The sequence below is a fragment of the Chenopodium quinoa genome, unplaced genomic scaffold, assembly GCF_001683475.1.
Source record: "Chenopodium quinoa cultivar QQ74 unplaced genomic scaffold, ASM168347v1, whole genome shotgun sequence".
NCBI classification, from domain to species: Eukaryota; Viridiplantae; Streptophyta; class Magnoliopsida; order Caryophyllales; family Amaranthaceae; genus Chenopodium; species Chenopodium quinoa.
The window spans coordinates 2842223-2864598 of NW_018744502.1; the positions used below are offsets into that span (position 1 = coordinate 2842223).

Genomic DNA, 22376 nt, shown 5'->3' on the forward strand with positions numbered 1-22376 from the left:
AAGTTTTAATGATCAGATATGTAAATAACTAAATATGTTTATCGATTATAGTACATACCAATAATTCAATGAGGCAATGATACTTATGATAGTATGATAATGATACCAACCGTACATTCGTACGATATGATATACACCATATACATAATAATATAATTACATATACATTAACAATATCGTATTGAATCAATTTCCATTTCCAAACATTGCATTTCTTATAAATTATAACTTACACGAGATTAAATGGATTCGTTATTTAGTTTGTTACTTTATTTAGATTACTAACTCAAACAACTTAATAAGTTAAATGGACGAAATCACGAAATCACTAATTAAAGTGGTGATGAAAGCATTATGCAATACTAATGTACGAATAGTCAAATATACAACGGTTAGATTGAATGCCCATGAAAAACAATGGTTAGATTTTCATTACTTTATTAGTTATTAGTATTATTACTTATTAAGTTATTATTAGTTTTATAGTTTATTATATATACTAATATACAATCACAGACTCACAGATGTCAGATATTGTCATATTGATGAGAATTAAGCCATTAACTCATTAAGTCATTAACTATGTCGTATTGAATCAATTTCAATTTTGAAACATTTGCGTTTCTTACAATTTATAACTTATAAGTAATAAACTAATAATAATAATAATAATAATAATAATAATAATAATAGTAATAATAATAATAATAATAATTATAATAATATTATAATAATAGTAGTAGTAAACTAGTAATAATAATAATATTAACAAATAATTATACTAACAATAATAATAATAATAATAATAATAAATAATTAAAAAAAACGGTCAAAAAGACCTAGAAAAGCACAAAGAAAATCTAGACCGTTAGATCTAGATGAATATTCTAGAATCTACAAAAAAAAATAAAAAAAAAAATGAACGGTTAGATCTAACTTAGATGTTGAGATTGAATATGGACGGTTAGATCAACTGAAGTAAAACCTAAACCTAGAAAAAAAACCCACTCTCACTCTCTCAACCATTCTCATTCACTCATTCAGCCGTTTCTCTCTCAATCTCACAATCTGTCATAGTTTCTCTCTCTAACTTCTCAGTTTCTCACTCTTTCGTTCTGAAATTCTCAAGAATCTCAAGCTCAATTTCGTTTCATTTGTGTTTTGGATCTACATTTCTGATTTCTAGCTTTACATTCTCGTTTTTTTTGTTAATTTTTGTTGTTTTCGTTTTGATTTTTTTCGTTTTTGTTCCGGTTTGTTTATTTAGGGTTTTTGTTTTCGTTTCATTTGTGTTTTGGATCTACATTTCTGATTTCTCGCTTTACATTCTCGTTTTTTTGTTAATTTTTGTTGTTTTCGTTTTGATTTTTTTCGTTTTTGTTTCGGTTTGTTTATTTAGGGTTTTTGTTTTCGTTTCATTTTTGTTTTGGATCTAAGTTCTGATTTCTAATTTCTGATTTCAAATCTTCCTCTCCTTCAAGCCGTCAAACCCTAAGGTAATTTTTTTGTTAATTTATTCGATTTTTTTCGTTTTCGTTTCGGTTTTTTTTTTTTTTTATTTCAAGTTCTGATAATCTACATTCTTGATTTTTTCTTTTGATCTCCAGTTCAGGTAGTTCTCCATCTTCAAATCTCCTTCAAGCCGTCAAAGGTAATTACTTTTTCCTTTTTGTTTTTTTTAATACAGTTTTTCTGTTTTTGTATTTGATTATTGTTGTTGTTCTTGCTTGAATATAGTCGAAATATGCCTAAAATGAGTAAAATCTGTTGTTGATTGTATTTTTGTTTTTTACGGGAAAATGGTAGATTTGTGCTGTTTTGTTGTTTATTATGCTCGATTTAAAAGTAATGATGATGGGTTGTTCAGATTATGTGATTATTATTGTTGGAATACATGCATTGTTTATTTATTGGGATTTTAGCTTTATATTTTTAACCCATATTGTTGGAATACAAGCATTGTATATGATTGGCTTAAAGTTAGTACTTAAAATGTACACATATGTGACTGTATCGTATATAACTTTCTATATTCTGTTAGGATATATGTTGTAATAACGTTTGTTGTATAATTCTGAATTTTGAAACATTGACTAGTGCAAATAAAATTCTGAAATATGAACTATCTATTTAGTTGAATTTTGGTATTGAGTGAATAGGATTCACTGTCGTGACTTCAGTGTCAGTCACATGAGACAATGCATGCTTAATTGCTCACTATTAGTAGAATCTGTCACTTAATTTGGTACTTATAAGTTATAAATGCTATTTTTTTTATTTCAGTCATGTCTCGCGAGTATGATGAATTTGACTATGAGAGGCAATCAAATTTAGATACTGTTAGCTCTCAAGCTGCCTCTGTCTCGGTTGATGATGCTAGTAATACCGGCACTATCAATCCTTCTGTTAATAAACGTCAAAGAACCGCAGGTATATGGAAGCATTACACTTTTTTTGTAAAGACGATAGGTAATGAAAATGTAGATTATGCTCGTTGTAAATTGTGTGGCAAAGAATATAAAGCACCTGGTAAAGCGGGTACTTCAACTTGTAGAGCTCATATTAATGCATGTTTGGAAAAGCATGGTCTCCAGTCCGGTAACGAATCACAATTTGACCAAAAAACTTATTTACAAAAGTTTGCCCTTGTCATTTATTTTCAGACTTGCTGGCAGTATTTCTTAAGTTTTTGTTAAAATAACCATTGCTCGGTGATGTAAATCTGAGAGCAATTTTAAAAAACAAAAGCTATAATTTTGAAGTTGCTTGAACTTGTTATGAGCTGCTGCCTGCTGGTAGTGCTTTTGCCTTTTGGTTGTTGTCTCTGCTGAGTTGTTATTGCCTATATTGTTGCCTGCATGAGCTGGTTCCTGCCTCCTGCCAGCTTGAGGTGTTGTGTTGCTGCCTTTTGTGTTATGAATTTATGATAAGTTTTGTTGCTGCTGTTTCTTATGCTTGCTGTTTTAATTTTTCTTGAATCATCGTTGCCCTTGTCATTTATGTTGAGACTTCAATATATATGTACTTGCTGGCAGCATTTTTCAAGTTTTAAGTTAAAACAGCCATTGCTCAGTGATGATACGATAAACGTAAATCTGAGAGCAATTTTGAAAAACAAAAATAAGTTCCTGCTGAGTCCCTTCTGCTTATATTATTCCTTGCTTCGGATAAGTTGCTGATCTGTTATTGCGTGTGCTGGTTCCTGCTTGTTGCTGCTATTTCCTCTGCTCTTGGGTGCTGGGCTGCTGCTTCAAGATTCTGCTTCAAGAATCTGTTCCCAAATCACTCACATTCTCACTCCTCCCTTCATCTTATCATGTATCATTTTTTGCAACCCTAAACTTGATGATGTTTCAGTTGATAAATCTGAAATCTAATCTGGGTAGTAGTGATAGTAGTTTCATTATGTATTGGTATATGTATTGTGAATTTTAATCAATGAAAATGGTGACTTTTTTTAATTGCTTGTTGATATTACTCTAATTTTAATGTTATTTATCTCCAATCTTATGTTATCTTATTGGATGATCATGAATATCAAGGAACAATGAAGATAATTTGGGTGGACTTTATTACTGGAATGAAAAGATACAAATGATATATCTTGTAATTAAAATAAATAAGTAATCTAAAACGATATTAATAATGTCGTTGGCCTAGATCTAGGTGATATAAACCTTTGTATAAACCTAAGCCGTTTGATTAGATCTACATTTATTAACATTAATTATTTAATTGTATTTACTATTTAGCCATTTAGGTTGTAAATAATTCAATTTGAATTAAGCAGTTTGTAATTGGATAAGTTTAAACAGGTTGCGATTCGAAAACAGTTCGATTTTAACGGTTTAACGGGTTATGGCAGTTCTGTTTAGACGGTTAGCGGATTATAACGGTTCGGTTTATACGCGCGGTTTAAACGGTTTCGGTTCATAAACGGGTCGGTTTAAACAGTTAGCGGATTACAAATGGTTCGGTTTAAACGGTTTTTTTTTCGGTTTAAACGGTTTCGGTTTATAAACGGTTCGGGTCATTAACGGGTTTATAAACCATTCGGTTCGGTTTCGTTTCGGTTCGGATTTGCGCAGTTTGGTTTGTTATCGGTTTACGGTCCGTAACGGGTTGACATTGAGCGGTTCAATTCGGTTTCGGTTTGATATTGAACGGTTCAGTTCGGTTTTCGGTTTACATTTATCGGTTTATAAACGGATCGGTCCGTGATGGTTCGGTTCGGTAACGGGTGGTTTCACGGTTCGGTTTGAAAAGTCCCACCCCTAGCCAAAACTGTTTATTGTATGCCGGTGTTACTCGTTTTTGAGACTTTGAGTGTTTGAGTAATTGAGTTCGCTTTATACCTGCTATGCACTCGTAATTTGTAATTACTCGTATGTAAAGGTAAGTCTGTAGTTAGATTTTTTTATTTTTTTATTTTTTATTTTATGACAGGAAGTCTGTAGTTAGATTAGAAACACAAACATATTTGTTTACATCCTTTCCTCATCTAGCATCTCTCTCTGACTCTCCCATCTTCTAATTCAATCAAAATCACAAAACCCCTAATTTTTCTTTCCTGAATTCCCAATTCTACTACTTCTTCAATCAATCTTATGATTCCCTCTTTTCTTCTTCCCCAATTCAAACCCTAATCACTTTTCCACTCTCTCTCCCCCCCCAATTCACCATTCTTGGGAGGAGAGAACCTTTCAACAATGGTGGAAATTTCACCCTCTTTACCTCCTCCATCCTTCGACGACTTCACATGGTACGGCAACATCCAGTACCTTCTCAACATCTCCGCAATCGGAGCTCTTTCATGTCTTTGCATCTTCCTTCTTGTTAAGCTGCGCAGCGATCACCGCCGTATTCCCGGCCCTTTCTCTCTCCTGTCGAAGCTCCTCGCTGTTTGGCACGCCACTGCGCGCGAGATCGCGCTCCATTGTGGCGCTGATGCATCACAATTTCTCGTTATTGAAGGCGGTACCTTTGCCACCCTCTCTGCTACTTCTATTGTTGCTTTGTTTGCGATTTTGCTCAATATCTATGCAGGGAATGCGGCGATGGATGATGTTTTCTCGAAAACGACGATTACCCATATCGCGAAAGGTTCGTTTCCTTTGTGGGTTCATTTTGTTTTCATGGTTTGTATTGTGTATTTGGTGCATAGAGGTGTTTTTAAGATTGAGGAATGGTTGAAGTTCACTAGGTTTAGAGACGGTTATGGAAATCCTAGTGACCCTAGTGCGATTTCGAGTGCGATTTTTACTATTATGGTGCAGGGTGTGCCTAAGAGCTTGGCTACTGATAAGACTCCCTTTGAGGAGTATTTTCAGTTTAAGTATCCTGGGAAGGTTTATAGGGTGATTGTTCCTATGGATTTGTCTAATTTGGATGATTTAGTGGAGGATTTGGTTAGGGTTAGGGACGATATTTCAAAGTTAGTGGGAAAGATGGATGCTCGTTTCGTGTATGGTGAGGACGAAGAGGAGGGTGAGTATATGGGATATTATGAGGGAGGGGATGGTGTTTGGGGGAAGGTGAAGGGGCTGTGGGGGGAGGTGTGTGATAGATTGGGTTGGACCGATGAGAAGAGGTTGAGGAGGTTGCAGGAGTTGAGAGCTGATCTCGAGACTCAGGTGGCTGCGTATAAGGAAGGCGCAGGACCAGGAGCAGGGGTTGCTTTTGTGGTTTTTAAGGATGTGTATACTGCAAACAAGGCTGTTCAGGATTTTAGGACGGAGAAGCGAATGAGGATTGGGAGGTTCTTTTCGTTAACTGAGTTGCAGCTGCAAAGGAGTCAGTGGAGAGTGGAACGAGCGCCTTTGGCAACTGATATTTATTGGCGTCACTTAGGTTCAACAAAAGTATCTTTGAAATTACGGAGGGTTATTGTGAATACCCTTTTGTTATTGATGCTCTTGTTCTTCAGCTCCCCTCTTGCTGTGATATCTGCTTTACAGAGGGCAGGAAGGATTATCAATGCAGAAGCCATGGATAATGCTGAATCATGGTTATCTTGGCTGCAAAGCTCAAGTTGGATCGCAGCAATATTCCTTCAGTTCTTGCCTAATGTGCTTGTGTTTGTGAGCATGTATATATTAATCCCAGCAGCTTTGTCCTACCTCTCCAAGTTTGAAAAGCACCTTACAGTTTCAGGGGAACAAAAGGCAGCACTGATCAAAATGGTTTGCTTCTTTTTGGTAAACCTAATAGTTTTAAGGGGTTTGGTTGAGTCTTCTCTTGAGAGCACAATCCTGAGCATGGGGCGATGTTATTTGGATGGGGAAGATTGCAAGCGGATTGAGCAGTATATGAGTGCTTCCTTTTTGGCTAAATCATGCCTTTCGTCGCTTGCATTTCTGATTACTTGCACTTTCCTGGGTATATCTGTTGATTTACTTACGCCAATTCCATGGATAAAGAGGAATCTGCAGAAGTTTCGGAAGAATGACATGCTTCAACTAGTACCTGAACACACTGAAGACTATCCGCTAGAATCCGATGTAATTGATACCCTTCGCAGACCTTTGATCCCCGAAGAAGAATTTGAGCCTGCAGTTAGAAATGGTGGAAGGTTGAATGTGATTGATTTACAGGGACATGATCTCTCTGTCTATCCAGTTAGCGGAGCTTCATCCATGCCTAAGCAAAACTTCGATTTTGCTCTGTATTATGCTTTTAACCTCACCATATTTGCCCTTACAATGATCTACTCCTCATTTGCTCCTCTTGTGGTTCCAGTTGGTGCTATTTACTTTGGTTACAGGTACATGGTCGATAAGTACAACTTCTTATTTGTTTACCGAGTTCGGGGTTTTCCTGCTGGTAACGATGGTAAACTGATGGATACAGTATTATCAATCATGCGTTTCTGTGTGGATCTTTATCTGATCTCTATGCTCATCTTCTTTTCAATCCATGGGGACTTGATGAAGCTACAAGCAATATTCACTCTGGGCGTTATGGTGATGTATAAACTGTTACCATCAGTAAGTGATGGCTTTCAGCCTGCTATCTTACAAGATGTCCAAACTGTTGATCGTGTTTTGGAAGGGCCGATTGATTACGAGGTGTTCTCACAACCTAGGTTTGATTGGGATACAATTTATAGTTGATACGAGGTTTCAACACTTGCAGATTGAATTCCTCTTGTTCATAATGTGTAAATCTGTCACGGGTTTGCAAGTGAGTACACGGTTACTACTTTTTTGGTTCATGTACATAATTCTTATTGCTTATTCAGATATATTCTTTTTTACTTCAGTCGTGCATACATTTCTTTGTTTTCTGCTTTCGGTCATTTGCCTCCTTTAGAATACCAAATGCACAAAAAAAAAAGGGTTCCAGGAGAAAAGATTCTCCCCAGTCATTGGATTGGAAGAATGAAAGAAAAACACTTCATATTGTTAAACTCCTCCCATAAGGCATTAACTAGATCGTCCTGTTACTAGAGAGGATCTTGGTCTTTTCACTAATTCCGAAATGCATTGGATCTGTTTTTGGTATTCTATTCAATTATGCAGGGATTGCCAAGCCATCCATGTGAGATCTGAAGAAACTAGCTGTCTGAGATGGTTTTTTTTGGTAATATAAGGTGGCCGAGACATTTATACTGCGAATTTGTTAATGAAATTCATGTGCAGAACGAGTTTTAATATACTTATATATAAGTGAAAAAAAGGTGAAAAAGAAAATGAATAGAAGAGAAGAAAAACAGAAGTTTCCTACTATAAATGAGGATTTGGTCAATGCTTCTCCCTAAATCCACTCTCAACCAAGCAAAACATTCTACTCTTGTTGCTTTAAGAGACCATTATGGCCAACTCCTACTAATTCCGTACTTATAAAGCATAATTATCTCTCTAAAATGTGGCTAATTTTAAACTTCAACACTCCTGTTTATATATGGCACATGAATGTCTTATGAATAAAGGAGTTAAGTGGCATATAAAAGTCATCACCACAACGTTTTCGAGCTTCTTGAGGTGTGTTAAATTTTCAGAGGAGATCAAAGAGAATGAGAGGTAAAGTTACGAAGAACAGTCTTAGGGATTCAGTTGATTCAGAGCAGTCCAATGGTGGAAGCAAGAACCGGCCTGTTTGTCCGAAGCCACGTCGGCCTGTTACCTACATCCCTGAAGTTCTCAAGCCTCCCAGATGCACCAAAAACAGGTTCGTATCTCTAATTCTCTATATTTCGTTTGTTCGTATACATAAGATGCCCTGTTCACGTCAAAATAAGAATTCTCATTCAATTTTAGAATAAGGTGTTATGAGGATTTCTCGATTTATATGGATTCATCGCAGGATGTTCTTGAATGATTTAAATTTTATTGTTTGATCATGAAGTATGTTAATAGTAATTCAAAAATGAGACATAATATGATGAACGTAAGTTTCCGTTTGCTTTAAAATTACTTTGCAAATGATTTGGAACCTAAGCTTTCTAAAAATACAACTATCTATATATCCTATACAAATAATCCTAAAAGAGTAATTAAACTTTTATAAACTCTGTTATCCGAAACTTTAATTAAGGGCATTAAGGGGGTGATTAGAATTTAGAATTCTTAATACTAGTAGATAAATTAAAGAAGTTAAAAGATAAAGAAACTATTTTTATTTATTGAAAGATATTGTAGATAAACTTCGAATTTCAGAAGTTATCTATTTACTACTATACCATAATTATCTAATATATCACTTTTGAAGATCTTAGAACTCACATGAATTCTCAAGTCCAAATATGATTATGCTTTCATAATTGTTAATCTTTTATCACCCCAAAAAAGGGCAAAAGTTTCTTAGTTCTTATGTTGCATTATAGGCAAACAAATCAGTCAAATAGTGATGGAAAGAACGCAATTTTGAGCTTGCTTGATGAAAAGGTTAGTGATTTATGACTATTATCAAGTGATTAACATTCTTAATAAATTATAATAATCTTAAAATCTTATCATATCATGTTTAATTATATTTCTGCAGAGGTTAAATGAAGGATATGCGTCTACTTGTGGTGGTTGTTCTCCATCCTGTTCTGGATCTCCACCAGGAAGAACGGGTAACCCGATTATCCATGATGTACAGTTCATCCATCAAATGGAGCTTTTCTCTCCTTTGTACAAAGCTCTCTAAAATAAAAAGTTGGATTCAACTCTCTTTGCCTCACCAAATTGAACGGCATTTATACCATGATTTTGTTAGGGTAAATAATATAGATACACACACAAAAGTGGTACGTGTAGATGTGATTTGATCTCACATTTTAAGTATTACACTCTAAAGTTAATACTCGACAAGGTAAATTGGTAAATAATTAGTATAACAAGAAACTATTGTATTCTTGTAGTCTTATGACGAAGCCAATTTTTTATTTATTTTTTTATTTTTTATTTATTTTTTTTTTTATGTGTGTATATACAAAGTATATAATAAGGTTAATAAACTTTTTTTTAGATTACGCATGTGTTTTTATGTGTATAGTACAAGAAATATATAGTAATCTCTGCAATGTGTTGCAAATTGCAATTTATAACATAGCACAACTAAAACTGAGGATCATGTCGATCAAGGATTAATCTGCAGTAAACAAATTGAACAAATTTTGAGATGGAATTAAAACAGAAACTTTGAAGGTAACCAAGTATGAAGTAACTTTTTTACAGTAACTAAAATCAACACACAGACAACTTCGAACAGGGAAAGATAACCCAGGTTTTACGGTAATAGGCCTTGCTTGACCGTGCATGGAGCGCAACAGTACAATAGCTTTTTCACATGAACTCCATCGGCGTAAAGATCTAAAACCAGGATGTTAAAAATCGTATCATTGAGAGCACCATAAAACTGAACATCAAATCAGAATTACTTAAACGGAATTGAATCAAAGTTGCAATATAAGGATGGATCACTGCAATAAGTATCAGATTTATGAGCAGCATAATGGTTGAGGTCCAAGAATATGTTTTATACTCTATCACGCCTCATGTAGATGAGGCATGGGCCTCCCGCATACCCTGCGCGATGGCTCCAATACCACGTTAGAAGACTAAACAACTAAAAGCTTAAGCTTATGGTTGAGGCCCACGAATATGTTTTATACTCTATTGTTGAATTGACTACCTTAATATTTTGATGATTGACATACATAAAACAAACTCTGACTAATGATGTGTGTAAGTCTTGGTTGAACAGAAGATTCAGGTACAAAGCTAAATGTTCCGGAGTAGGAACAAAAGAGTTTGGAAATCTTGACGTAACAAGCAAGCTTTTAAGATATCCTCACAAGCTCCAATACTTAGAATATTTTTGTACGTACTTGAGAAACAAAGTGTTGGAAGGAACTAATAAGAAACTTGAAGTTCCTGAAGGAACCTGGAGTCCCTAAAGGAACTTAACGTATGACTCAGAAAAGATTTTTACGAAAGATTTTAAAACAGTTTTTGAAATCCTTAATTTAAGGAAACGATAAAAATCAGTGTGAAAAGATTTTGTTTTAGAAATAAATAAAAGTTAAATAATTCTTTAATTTAAAGATAAGTTTATTTTAAATTAAATAATTATTTGAATTATCTTTTTGTTATTATTCTTTCTTAAATAATTATCTTTTAATAAATATTCTTTTAAACTGATTTGACCGAGTATTTTTCGGTTGCCTAAAATTGTGGATTCACGTTGAACTTGGGAGACAAGTCAGTGAAGCATGTTTCTCCACTCCTTCAACGTACATCCTAACTCTCCAGTTAAGGTGAACGTGGGATAGAGGGGGAAGGGGGAACATGGTTGAGGCTTAACTAATCTCCCAAAAAAAGCATTCAACATTGCTGTTTTAAAGTGTGGAAAAACAACTTCAGTTTTCTGAGCGTAAAAAGTTTCTAAGCGTTTTAAAGTTGAGTTTCTTTCATCATTGAGTTCCTCGAGTGCATTAGGAAAATCCTGTAATTACTTTGTAATTGGGATTGGGGTTTGTGAGAGTTGTAAGTGTGAGGCTTGAGAGAGTTCTTCACATTGTACAAGTGATTCGGAGCAGAATAACAAAGAGTGAGAAACTGCGATTGAGGGATCGTAGTTGGGAAACTTGAGTTCCTCACGGAACTTGAGTCTAGGCAGAATATTAGCGATTGTAATTCATCTTTACATAGTGAAATTATTCATTGCCTATCTCGAGTGTCTTCTCTCTTAGTAGATAGTTTAATTCCGCAAAATTTTCTATAGTCTACAATTCACCCCCCCTCTTGTAGTAGACATTGTTCTCTCAATTGGTATCAGAGCAAGGAACTCCGTATAGCAGGAAGCCCTGTCGAGTCAAGTTCCTGGAGGAACGATGTCGAAAGATGAAAGATTAGCAAAAGGATACTCAACCCAACGACCTCCACTCTTCAATGGAAAGTACTACGCCTATTGGAAGACAAGAATGGAGATGTTTATTCAGTCTGAGAACTATCGAGTATGGCGTGCTATCGAAGTAGAAGATTATGAGGTAACAAAGACAAATGCAGAAAATGAGGTAATTCCTAAACCTATCTCTAAATACGATAGAAGCGATTTTGAGAAGAAAGAGATTAATGCCACTGCCAAAAAACTCCTAGTTTTGGGTTTAGGGCCAGATGAGCATACAAGTGTTATGGGATGTAAAACAACAAAAGAAATATGGGATTTACTCGAAATAACCCACGAAGGAACTCATGAAGTCAAACGTTCTAAAATTGATATACTTCTTTCTGAATATGAACGATTTGAAATGGGTTCAAAAGAAACTATTCAAGATATGTTTACTCGTTTTAAAAGTATTACTAATGAATTAGTTTCTCTTGGTAGAGTTATTCCTATGGATGAACAGGTACACAGAATTCTAAGGAGCCTTCCTGAAGACGAACGTTGGAGATCCAAGGTGGCGGCTTTACAGGAATCAAAGGACTTTACAACTTTTAATCTTGAACAACTTGCAGGTTCCTTGATAACTCATGAGCTTCACCTATCAAACAAAAGTCAAGAAAGCTCAAAGAGCCGGGAAATTGCTTGATATACGTGTTTTATACAATGGTTTTCCCCGGTTTGATTGCATGATTTTACATGGTTTTGAGCTCTACGGAGCTATTTCTTGCTAACAATCTCTTCTTTAGTGTATTCGATTGTTTTAGTAAGCTTTTCAGGAATATGAAGCGTTTCTAGGCAATTGGACGTGTTTTTAGTAGATTCGGAAGAGTTGATAGCCAAGAACTGCAATTTATGTGGAATGCCCGACCGGGCATGGCTTGCCCGGGCAGACCGGGCAATGAGGAGTTCACAGGAAGAAGCCCAATTCTGAACGGTGCAACGCGCGCCCGATCGGGCAGGCTTCGCCCGGTCAGACCGGGCGATGAAGAAATCAAGTTATGAGATGCAATTTTGGAAACGTGTTACGCGCGCCCGACCGGGCGAGGTTCGCCCGGTCAGACCGGGCAAAGAAGGAAAACTGTCGTATTTTACGCAGCCTTCCTCCGCCCGATCGGGCGAGGTCCGCCCGGTCAGACCGGGCAAAGCTCAAGAACGCGTATTTTCTTATTTTTCCGAAATATTATCTTTTGGGGGTATAAATACCCTTTTGTAATTAACTTTTAGACAGTTAGTTTTTCATTAGTTTTCTCCTTAAGCCCTAGAAAACTCTCAAGAACCCTAGTTTTATTTTCTTAAGCAATTTCAATCTTTAATCCTAGTTTTATTAATTGTTCCTCAAGAATTCAAGATCATCAATTGAAGTATTTGGTATTTCTTACTTTCCATCTCTTTTATTTATTTTATAGTTCTTTAATTATGTGTTCTCTATTAGATCTTGTTTTTGATTTAATTATGATTTGTGAGTAGTTTCCTTAATCCGGGATCTTGCTAAGCCCGATTATGATTGATGTATAAAGTAGATCTTTAAATTCCCCAATAATAATCCCAATTGACATGCTTAATTGATTGTGTTTATGCCAATACTAGATTAGGGATAATTAGTATTGTTATCATCCCTTTGTTCTTATTGCAACGGAAGTTGGGTATTAACGGGATTAGGTTATTTCAATTAAGGGTTTGAAGATCATCACGGAAGTAGATGATTGAATAATTAGGAATCTAGGCATGGTGTTTAATGTCCCTTATTCGCTTGATTCCACGGAAGTAGGCTTGATAGTTAATTTGGGAAGCCATTGATAACTCGGAAGAGACCTTTGGTATTATTATTAGGGATTGCTTTTCTTCTTGTCAATTGATTTATATATTGGGGGTAGATTTATTAGTTTATCAATCATAATCGTGGTGATGCTTGATCTTGGATGCTTTAGTTTATTGATTAATATTTCCTCTAGTTAATTGTGTTATTTAATAAATTAGTTGATTATTATCATCCATTATTGATTGGTCACGTGCTTAGTGATTAATTGAGTCTGATTAATTGAATGAACCATAGTCTCTTGGGATTCGATCCTTACTTGCCCTACTACACAGTTAGAAGGAATAGTTAGGTTATTTTTGTTAGGTACGCGATAAGCCTATCAAATTTTGGCGCCGTTGCCGGGGACTAACGGTTTCATATTGATTTTTCGTGATTCGTTTATACTAAGCGTTGTTTGTTGCTTCGGCTATTGTCTCCTGTGTTTTTGATGTTCTTTGCCTAGTTCTTTGTTGTATGCAAACACGTCACTCAGGGTCAGACGACTTAGTGCCTCTCGATTCAGAAATTGAAGCGACTGCAAGAAGACGAAGAGGTAGAAGAAGAGCAGGTAACAGAAATATGGAAGACCAAGCAACAAAGTCTCTTTTGGAGTACGGTATCCCTGACACAACAACCGGACTCCTTTCTAGCATTATTAGACCACCTATCACCGCTCAGAATTTTGAATTGAAACCGCAATTTATTCAATTCATATCCAATGATTCATTTGCTGGCACACCTCTTGATTGCCCAGTGAATCATATAGATGGTTTCTTGGAAAAGTGTGACACTATGAAGCTGAATGGTGTTACAGATGATGCTCTTAGACTTCGCCTTTTTCCATTCTCATTACGGGATAGGGCGAAGGAATGGTTAAGAGATGAGGGTTCTGGTTCCTTTGATACATGGGATAAACTAGTAAAAGCTTTTCTGGTCAAGTTCTTGGGACAAGAAAAGACTGCAAGATTAAGGAACGAGCTATCCACTTTCAGGCAATCAGATGAAGAATCCTTATATGACGCATGGAGGAGATTCAAGAGGTTACAGAGACAGTGCCCCCATCATGGCATACCTGAATGGATGTTAATCCAAACATTCTATAATGGTCTAACCCATGAGTTCCGGATCTATATCGACGCCGCATCTGGAGGCTCCCTTCTAACTAAAAATCCAACCGAAGCAAAGGAGCTGGTTGAGAAGATGTCAGCCAATGACAACTATCACCCAGGCGGCCGAAATAATGTCAAGAAAGGAGGTAAATTAGATGTTGATGCTCTAACTCTTTTAACTAGTTCTGTGCAGGCACTTTCAAGCAAGTTCGATAGACTACAAACTGGATCTTCCAATAATGTGCTAGAAACTTGTCAAATGTGTAATACTCAAGGTCACATCGCACCTAATTGCCCACGAAATTCGAATGAGGTATCAATTGAGGAAGCCAATGCCTTCTACAATTCCAACCCTAAAAGACCATACGATCCCCATTCTAATACTTATAATGAAGGTTGGAAGAATCACCCAAACTTCTCATACAAAAACACCCAAGCTCAGCAAAATCCACCTCCGCCCCCACCTCGAAACAACAATTATAATCCACCTGGTTTCCAACCAAGACCACCCCTAGTACAACAACCCATGCAACCCATGCAACCACCCCCTCAAAAATCCAATCTCGAACTAATGATGGAGAACTTCATCAACACCACAAATAATTCCATCCAACAGTTACAAGCCCAGAATAAGCTCATGGAAAATCAAATAAGCCAACTTGCTCATCAAGTCGGCCAATCTTCAAAAACACCGGGTACGTTTCCTGGCCAAACAGAGCAACCACAAAAGGGGCACATGAATGCTGTAATTTTAAGGAGTGGAAAACAGTTGGAAGGCCTTCCCGTAAGGGAACCATCAACGATAGATATTGAGGGAATGAGTGAAAAACAGGGAAATCGGCAAAGTTCTTCTTCGCCCGGTCAGACCGGGCAAGGTCGGCCCGATCGGGCGCGAGAAGCAGTCGACGAAAAACAGGGGAATGTGCGAATTTCTTCTTCGCCCGGTCAGACCGGGCAAAGTCCGCCCGATCGGGCGCACGAAGAAATTCCAGACAAACAAAAGAACATAAGCAGCTCTTCTTCGCCCGGTCAGACCGGGCAATCACTGCCCGACCGGGCGCGAGATCCAGACAGCCCAATTCCAAGGAATGATGTTCAAGAAAAGCCACGGGAATACATTCCAAGCGTCCCTTTTCCACAGAGGTTAGCCCAGGCTAAGTTAGAGAAAAAGTACGGTAAATTTCTAGACATCCTTAAGAAACTTCACATTAATATACCGTTCTTGGATGCAATTTCTGAAATGCCTTCTTATGCAAAGTTTTTGAAAGACATGCTATCTAACAAGAAAAAGCTTGCAGAGAATGCTACTGTTTCTCTAACTGCAGAATGTAGTGCCATTCTGCAAAACACTCTTCCTAAGAAACTAGGTGATCCAGGCAGCTATTCAATCCCAGTGAAGCTGGGAGATATAGAGATCAATAGAGCGCTATGCGATCTTGGTGCAAGTGTAAGCCTTATGCCGCTCTCCATCTGCGAAAAGCTTCAAATGGGTGAGCTAAAGCCTACAAGGATATCTCTGCAACTTGCAGACAGGTCAGTTAAATTTCCCCTCGGTATACTTGAAGATGTTCCATTGCGAGTTGGTAAATTCTTTATTCCATGTGATTTTGTTGTTATGGAAATGGAAGAAGATGCCCATGTCCCTATTATTCTTGGTAGACCATTCTTAGCTACTGCAGGTGCAATTATTGACATGAAGAATGGGAAAATAACATTTGAAGTAGGGGATGAGAAAATGGAGTATTCATTACTGAATGCTATGGGAAATCCGTCTATGGGTGAGACTATTTGTCAAGTGGATGTCCTCGATGATCTACAACAAGAACAACTTCCCCTGATCAAAAAGGAAGATGCTCTTGAAACGGTGTTGATAGGAAGTATCCATGATGAAGATTGGGAAGTAAGGGAGTACACGAGGCTACTAGAAGACGCAAAAGCTAATCCAATCATCGCTCCAGTCAAGGAAGTCCTTAGTACATCGAGTGTTGGGGAGAGTTCAACGCCTCCCGAGGTAGAGTTGAAACCCCTTCCATCTAATCTTAAATATGCATATCTTGGTCCCAAAAATACATACCCTGTTATTGTTAATGCTGAGCTTAATAACATTGAATTAGAGAAACTTCTCGCTGTTTTAAGAAAATATAGAAATGTTATTGGGTATACCATTGATGATATCAAGGGTATTAATCCCTCTTTTTGTATGCATAAGATCATTCTTGAGGACGATCATGCCTCCTCTAGAGAACCTCAAAGAAGACTAAACCCAACTATGATGGAGGTAGTCAAGAAAGAGGTTCTCAAATTGCTTGCTGCAGGAATAATCTACCCTATCTCAGATAGTAAGTGGGTTAGTCCTGTACAAGTAGTACCAAAGAAAGGAGGTATGACAGTTGTCAAGAATGACAAAGGCGAGCCTGTTGCCACAAGAACTGTTACAGGGTGGCGGATGTGCATTGATTACAGAAAATTAAATAAAGCCACCCGTAAAGATCATTTCCCCTTGCCTTTCATTGATCAAATGCTCGAACGATTGGCTAACCATTCCTTTTTCTGTTACTTGGATGGATATTCCGGTTTTTTTCAAATCCCCATCCGCCCTTGTGATCAGGAAAAGACTACATTCACATGTCCATATGGCACCTTCGCATATCGCAGAATGCCATTTGGACTGTGTAATGCCCCAGCCACGTTCCAACGGTGTATGATGGCTATTTTCTCAGGTCTCATAGAAAATTCTATGGAAGTTTTTATGGATGATTTTTCTGTTTATGGTTCATCTTTCGATATTTGCCTTGATAATCTAACAAAGGTGCTCCATAGATGCCAGGATGTCAATCTGATATTGAACTGGGAGAAGTGCCATTTTATGGTACAACAGGGAATCGTTTTAGGCCATGTAGTTTCAAACAAAGGGATTGAGGTGGACAAAGCCAAAGTAGAGGTAATAGAGAAACTTCCCCCTCCAAATTCTGTGAAAGAAGGAGAGCAAGTCCTTCTATTCAATTCAAGGTTGAAACTATTTCCAGGGAAACTCAGGTCAAGATGGTCGGGCCCTTTCACGGTCTACAAAGCATACCCTTATGGCACCATTGAATTATGGAACAACACCGGGGGCACCTTCAAAGTCAATGGACAAAGGGTGAAGCACTATCGAGCGGGAGATCCTATTGAAGAAAAGTCAGATATCACATTCTCTTCCTCACCACAAACTCAATGAGGATGAATACGGTCAAGCTAATGACCTTCTAAACAAGCGCTTGCGGGAGGCAACCCGATTCTTTTTGAGGAGCCGTCGAGATTCCTATGCTCTCCTTACGCTGCAATGAGGCCATTGCCGCATTTAGCTTGGGGGAGTTGCTTCGTACATGTGGTACTCTCTCTCTCCTTATCTCTCTTATCTTTCTTGTTTTATTTTAGTGTAGTTATTTTAGTTGTTTTTTAAAAAAAAAAAAAAAAAAAAAAAAACATACAAAAAATACGATCCAATGAATAATAAATCATGCTTCCCTGTGCCCCATTCATGAAAATTGTTTTAATTCTTGGTATATGATGACGAGTATTGTGGATAGGTTAGCCATGATTTGATGTTTGATTACTTGGATGTCTTAACATGAGTCAATTTTGCCCAACTACTTGTAAATATAGTGCTTGACTAGTTGATTTGGTTAGGAATGTGTGTTAGTTCCTGGTATGTCAATGAAGTTGAGTATTGGTTTATAACTTTGAGTAATGTTTGCATGACTCATTAATATGCACATTGAGGAGGACGAAGGCATTTGTTCCTCTAGGTGGCTTTCAGACGATATTAGATACATTTGTTCCCTTCTTGCTACCCATGTTGTTGCTTGTGCCCTTTTATTGTTTATTTTGCCACATTACAAGCCTATTTAAGCCCCATTGGTTACTAGTCCCAAGCTTAGCTTGGGGGAGCTAATAGTGAGTGAGGCGAGGGAGTTGTAGTGTGCATGTAATTTGCACAATTTTGGGTGGATTTGAGAAGTTTCTTATTTGTTCTTATTGTTGTGGATTGAAAAAAAGAAAAAAAAATTGAAAATTTATTGTGCAAAGAAAAAAAAAAAAATTCCAATGTGAGAGAAAAGAAAAAGAAAGAGCAAAGGAAAAAAAAAATTGTTTCAATGTTCAAGTGTTCTAATTGAAGGCTGCTCAAGAAAAAAAAGGAGAGTTCAAAGTTTGTTTGTTTACTCAAGTTCTATAATTTTATATTTTGTATATATGAGTGAAATTTTAAGTGTTGGAAATTTTTAATATAATTGGATGTTTGGTGAATTTTTGGTAGAGTTGAGTTGTGTTGGAGATGATTTGGTCATTAATTCATTTTGACCTTGGTTTTATTTATTAGGATTTTGGCTCCCTTAAGCATAGCTTTACTCTTACATTTTCCCAAATATTTCCTACCTTTTATCCTAGCCTTACATTACAAGCTTTGAAGACCTTCTGACCTTTGTGCATAGAGTTGTGTGAATGTGAAATTAGTTGTTTTCCAATGCAAAGAATGATTTGATATATTTCGAGTCGACTGCTAGGTTGAGTGCTTGTTTTCTTTAAACACACGAGTGCGTGAGTTTGGGAGGGCATTGTTCACATTTAAAGGAGTTGGATGGAGAGCGATCGAGTATATCTTTTACTCGCCACATAAATGAGAGTTGAGTGTGTGAACACTAGTCTTGAATTCTATATGCTCTTGTGGTTTGCTCTATGTGACTATTGTCAGACAGGATGAGTAGTCAGATGGATTTGATTGGTTGACTTTGATGCATAACTGTCGAGTTTACCTTTAATCGTATTTATTGATTTGAATTGCTTTTGGGGTGAAGTATTGATTTATTTATTCATTGCTTTGCTTAGGGACAAGCAAAGGTTTAGCTTGGGGGAATTTGATATACGTGTTTTATACAATGGTTTTCCCCGGTTTGATTGCATGATTTTACATGGTTTTGAGCTCTACGGAGCTATTTCTTGCTAACAATCTCTTCTTTAGTGTATTCGATTGTTTTAGTAAGCTTTTCAGGAATATGAAGCGTTTCTAGGCAATTGGACGTGTTTTTAGTAGATTCGGAAGAGTTGATAGCCAAGAACTGCAATTTATGTGGAATGCCCGACCGGGCATGGCTTGCCCGGGCAGACCGGGCAATGAGGAGTTCACAGGAAGAAGCCCAATTCTGAACGGTGCAACGCGCGCCCGATCGGGCAGGCTTCGCCCGGTCAGACCGGGCGATGAAGAAATCAAGTTATGAGATGCAATTTTGGAAACGTGTTACGCGCGCCCGACCGGGCGAGGTTCGCCCGGTCAGACCGGGCAAAGAAGGAAAACTGTCGTATTTTACGCAGCCTTCCTCCGCCCGATCGGGCGAGGTCCGCCCGGTCAGACCGGGCAAAGCTCAAGAACGCGTATTTTCTTATTTTTCCGAAATATTATCTTTTGGGGGTATAAATACCCTTTTGTAATTAACTTTTAGACAGTTAGTTTTTCATTAGTTTTCTCCTTAAGCCCTAGAAAACTCTCAAGAACCCTAGTTTTATTTTCTTAAGCAATTTCAATCTTTAATCCTAGTTTTATTAATTGTTCCTCAAGAATTCAAGATCATCAATTGAAGTATTTGGTATTTCTTACTTTCCATCTCTTTTATTTATTTTATAGTTCTTTAATTATGTGTTCTCTATTAGATCTTGTTTTTGATTTAATTATGATTTGTGAGTAGTTTCCTTAATCCGGGATCTTGCTAAGCCCGATTATGATTGATGTATAAAGTAGATCTTTAAATTCCCCAATAATAATCCCAATTGACATGCTTAATTGATTGTGTTTATGCCAATACTAGATTAGGGATAATTAGTATTGTTATCATCCCTTTGTTCTTATTGCAACGGAAGTTGGGTATTAACGGGATTAGGTTATTTCAATTAAGGGTTTGAAGATCATCACGGAAGTAGATGATTGAATAATTAGGAATCTAGGCATGGTGTTTAATGTCCCTTATTCGCTTGATTCCACGGAAGTAGGCTTGATAGTTAATTTGGGAAGCCATTGATAACTCGGAAGAGACCTTTGGTATTATTATTAGGGATTGCTTTTCTTCTTGTCAATTGATTTATATATTGGGGGTAGATTTATTAGTTTATCAATCATAATCGTGGTGATGCTTGATCTTGGATGCTTTAGTTTATTGATTAATATTTCCTCTAGTTAATTGTGTTATTTAATAAATTAGTTGATTATTATCATCCATTATTGATTGGTCACGTGCTTAGTGATTAATTGAGTCTGATTAATTGAATGAACCATAGTCTCTTGGGATTCGATCCTTACTTGCCCTACTACACAGTTAGAAGGAATAGTTAGGTTATTTTTGTTAGGTACGCGATAAGCCTATCATTGCTCTAAAAGATGCCCAACCAAGTGAAGAGGATTCTGAGTCTGAAGAGGAAAAAGCTGCTATGCTAGTCAGGAGGTTAAAGAAGTTGTACCGCAACAAAAAGTTTGGAGACCAAAGGAAAAGGAACTTCAAGAAGAACCAGTATTCCAAGGAAACAGGAGGATGCCATAAATGTGGAAATACTGATCATTTTATCAAGGAATGTCCCCTTTGGGAGTCAGAAAAAGGAAAGGGAAAGATGAAGGAACAAGGAAAAACCTATACTCCTAACTTCTCCAAATATTATTACAGGAAAGCTATGATAGCAGCGTGGGGAGACACAAGTTCCGAGGATGAAGAGGAACCCACGGAAGAAGAGACGAAAAACCTTTGCTTGATGGCTAAGCACAGTGAGTCTGCTAAAAAGTCTGATGAGGTAAATCTCAAACCAAAATTTCTGAAATCTCTTTCAAAAGACAAACTAATCTCTTTGCTTATAGAGACTTTAGATGAATACAAAGAAATGTGTCTTAAGCTCGGACAAAATGAAAAAGCACTAGAAATCTATAAGGATCATATGAAATATTTAAACAGCTCAAGAACCGATGTTCAGGGAAGATTTTTCGATCTACTTGATAAAAATACCATGTTAAAAGATTCTCTAGAAAGAGTCAAAAATGAAAATATTATATTGAATGTTGAATTGACTCAATATAAATTGTTATGCACTAATATTGATTCTAACAATGCTCTTCAATTGTCTTTAGTAACTTTTAATGATGACCTTGAAAATTTGAAGAAAGAATTACAGATTACTAAAGATAAAAATGAATCCCTTGAAAAGGATCTAGAAAGAGCTAGAAACAACAAAAGTGCAATCCACATGGGAGTTCCAAAGTGGATATTCGAAGCTCAAACCAGAAGGACAGAGGGTTTGGGTTTCAACCACAAAAAGAAGAGTAGTAGTAAAAAGAAAAAATATGTGGAACTTCCTAGTGAGACTGTGTGTTCCTTTTGTGGCAAGTCAGGACACAAAGACACTGAATGTAAAAGAAAGGAACTAAAGTCTACTAAAAATATGACATATGTATGGAAAAAGAAAGAGTCTGCTGTATCAACGCAGGAACCCATGAAAGATGGGGTTCCTGAATCTAACCCTTAGTTTCTTTTGCAGGTCCTAGTGAGGGGGAACAACCAATGGTACCTCGATAGTGGTTGTTCCAAGCACATGACAGGAGATGAATAAAGATTTCTCTCACTAACGGCCTATACTGGAGGAACTGTGACCTCTGGAGATAAAAAGAAAGGAAACATCATTGTTATCGGCAAAGTTGGAAGGTCAAGTTCCCAAGCTATTGATAATGTTTTTCTAGTCGAGGGCCTCAAACATAGTTTATTGAGTATATCACAATTCTGTGATAAAGGTAACTCTATAAGTTTTTATTCTGAGAAATGTAGCATCATTCAGAATGACACTGAGAAAGTTTTGCTGGAAGGAACTCGGAAAGGAAACACTTATACAATGGATCTTAATATAGTTCCAAGGAACAACTTAACCTGCCTCAGTGTCATTGAGGATGATCCTTTGCTTTGGCATAAATGTTTTGGTCATGCAAGTTTTTCACTAATTGATAAATTGAGAACAAGGAACTTGGTAGAAGGACTTCCTTCAATTAAGTTCCTATGTGATAAAATATGTGATGCTTGTGTAAAAGGGAAGCA

At 36.8% G+C, this 22376-nt stretch overlaps 3 protein-coding genes across 3 annotated transcripts; all 3 read left to right on the forward strand.

Annotated features, from left to right (window-relative positions):
* The first annotated feature begins 4259 nt into the window (after window positions 1–4259).
* On the forward strand, window positions 4260–7255 carry LOC110697994 (CSC1-like protein At4g35870). Its single transcript, XM_021875394.1, has one exon. It carries the CDS (start codon window positions 4710–4712, stop codon window positions 7110–7112), a length of 2403 nt encoding a protein of 800 aa, XP_021731086.1. The 5' UTR covers window positions 4260–4709; the 3' UTR covers window positions 7113–7255.
* A 114-nt stretch (window positions 7256–7369) lies between these two features.
* LOC110697996 lies at window positions 7370–9599 on the forward strand. The gene is made up of 3 exons (XM_021875396.1): window positions 7370–8169; window positions 8825–8885; window positions 8983–9599. Exons 1-3 carry the CDS (start codon window positions 8015–8017, stop codon window positions 9130–9132), a joined length of 366 nt encoding a protein of 121 aa, XP_021731088.1. The 5' UTR covers window positions 7370–8014; the 3' UTR covers window positions 9133–9599.
* A 1721-nt stretch (window positions 9600–11320) lies between these two features.
* Window positions 11321–21816, forward strand: LOC110698223 (coiled-coil domain-containing protein 186-like). Its single transcript, XM_021875621.1, has 2 exons — window positions 11321–11836; window positions 20656–21816. The coding sequence occupies exons 1-2, from the start codon at window positions 11321–11323 to the stop codon at window positions 21814–21816; spliced, it is 1677 nt and encodes a 558-aa protein (XP_021731313.1).
* The last annotated feature ends 560 nt before the right edge of the window (window positions 21817–22376 follow it).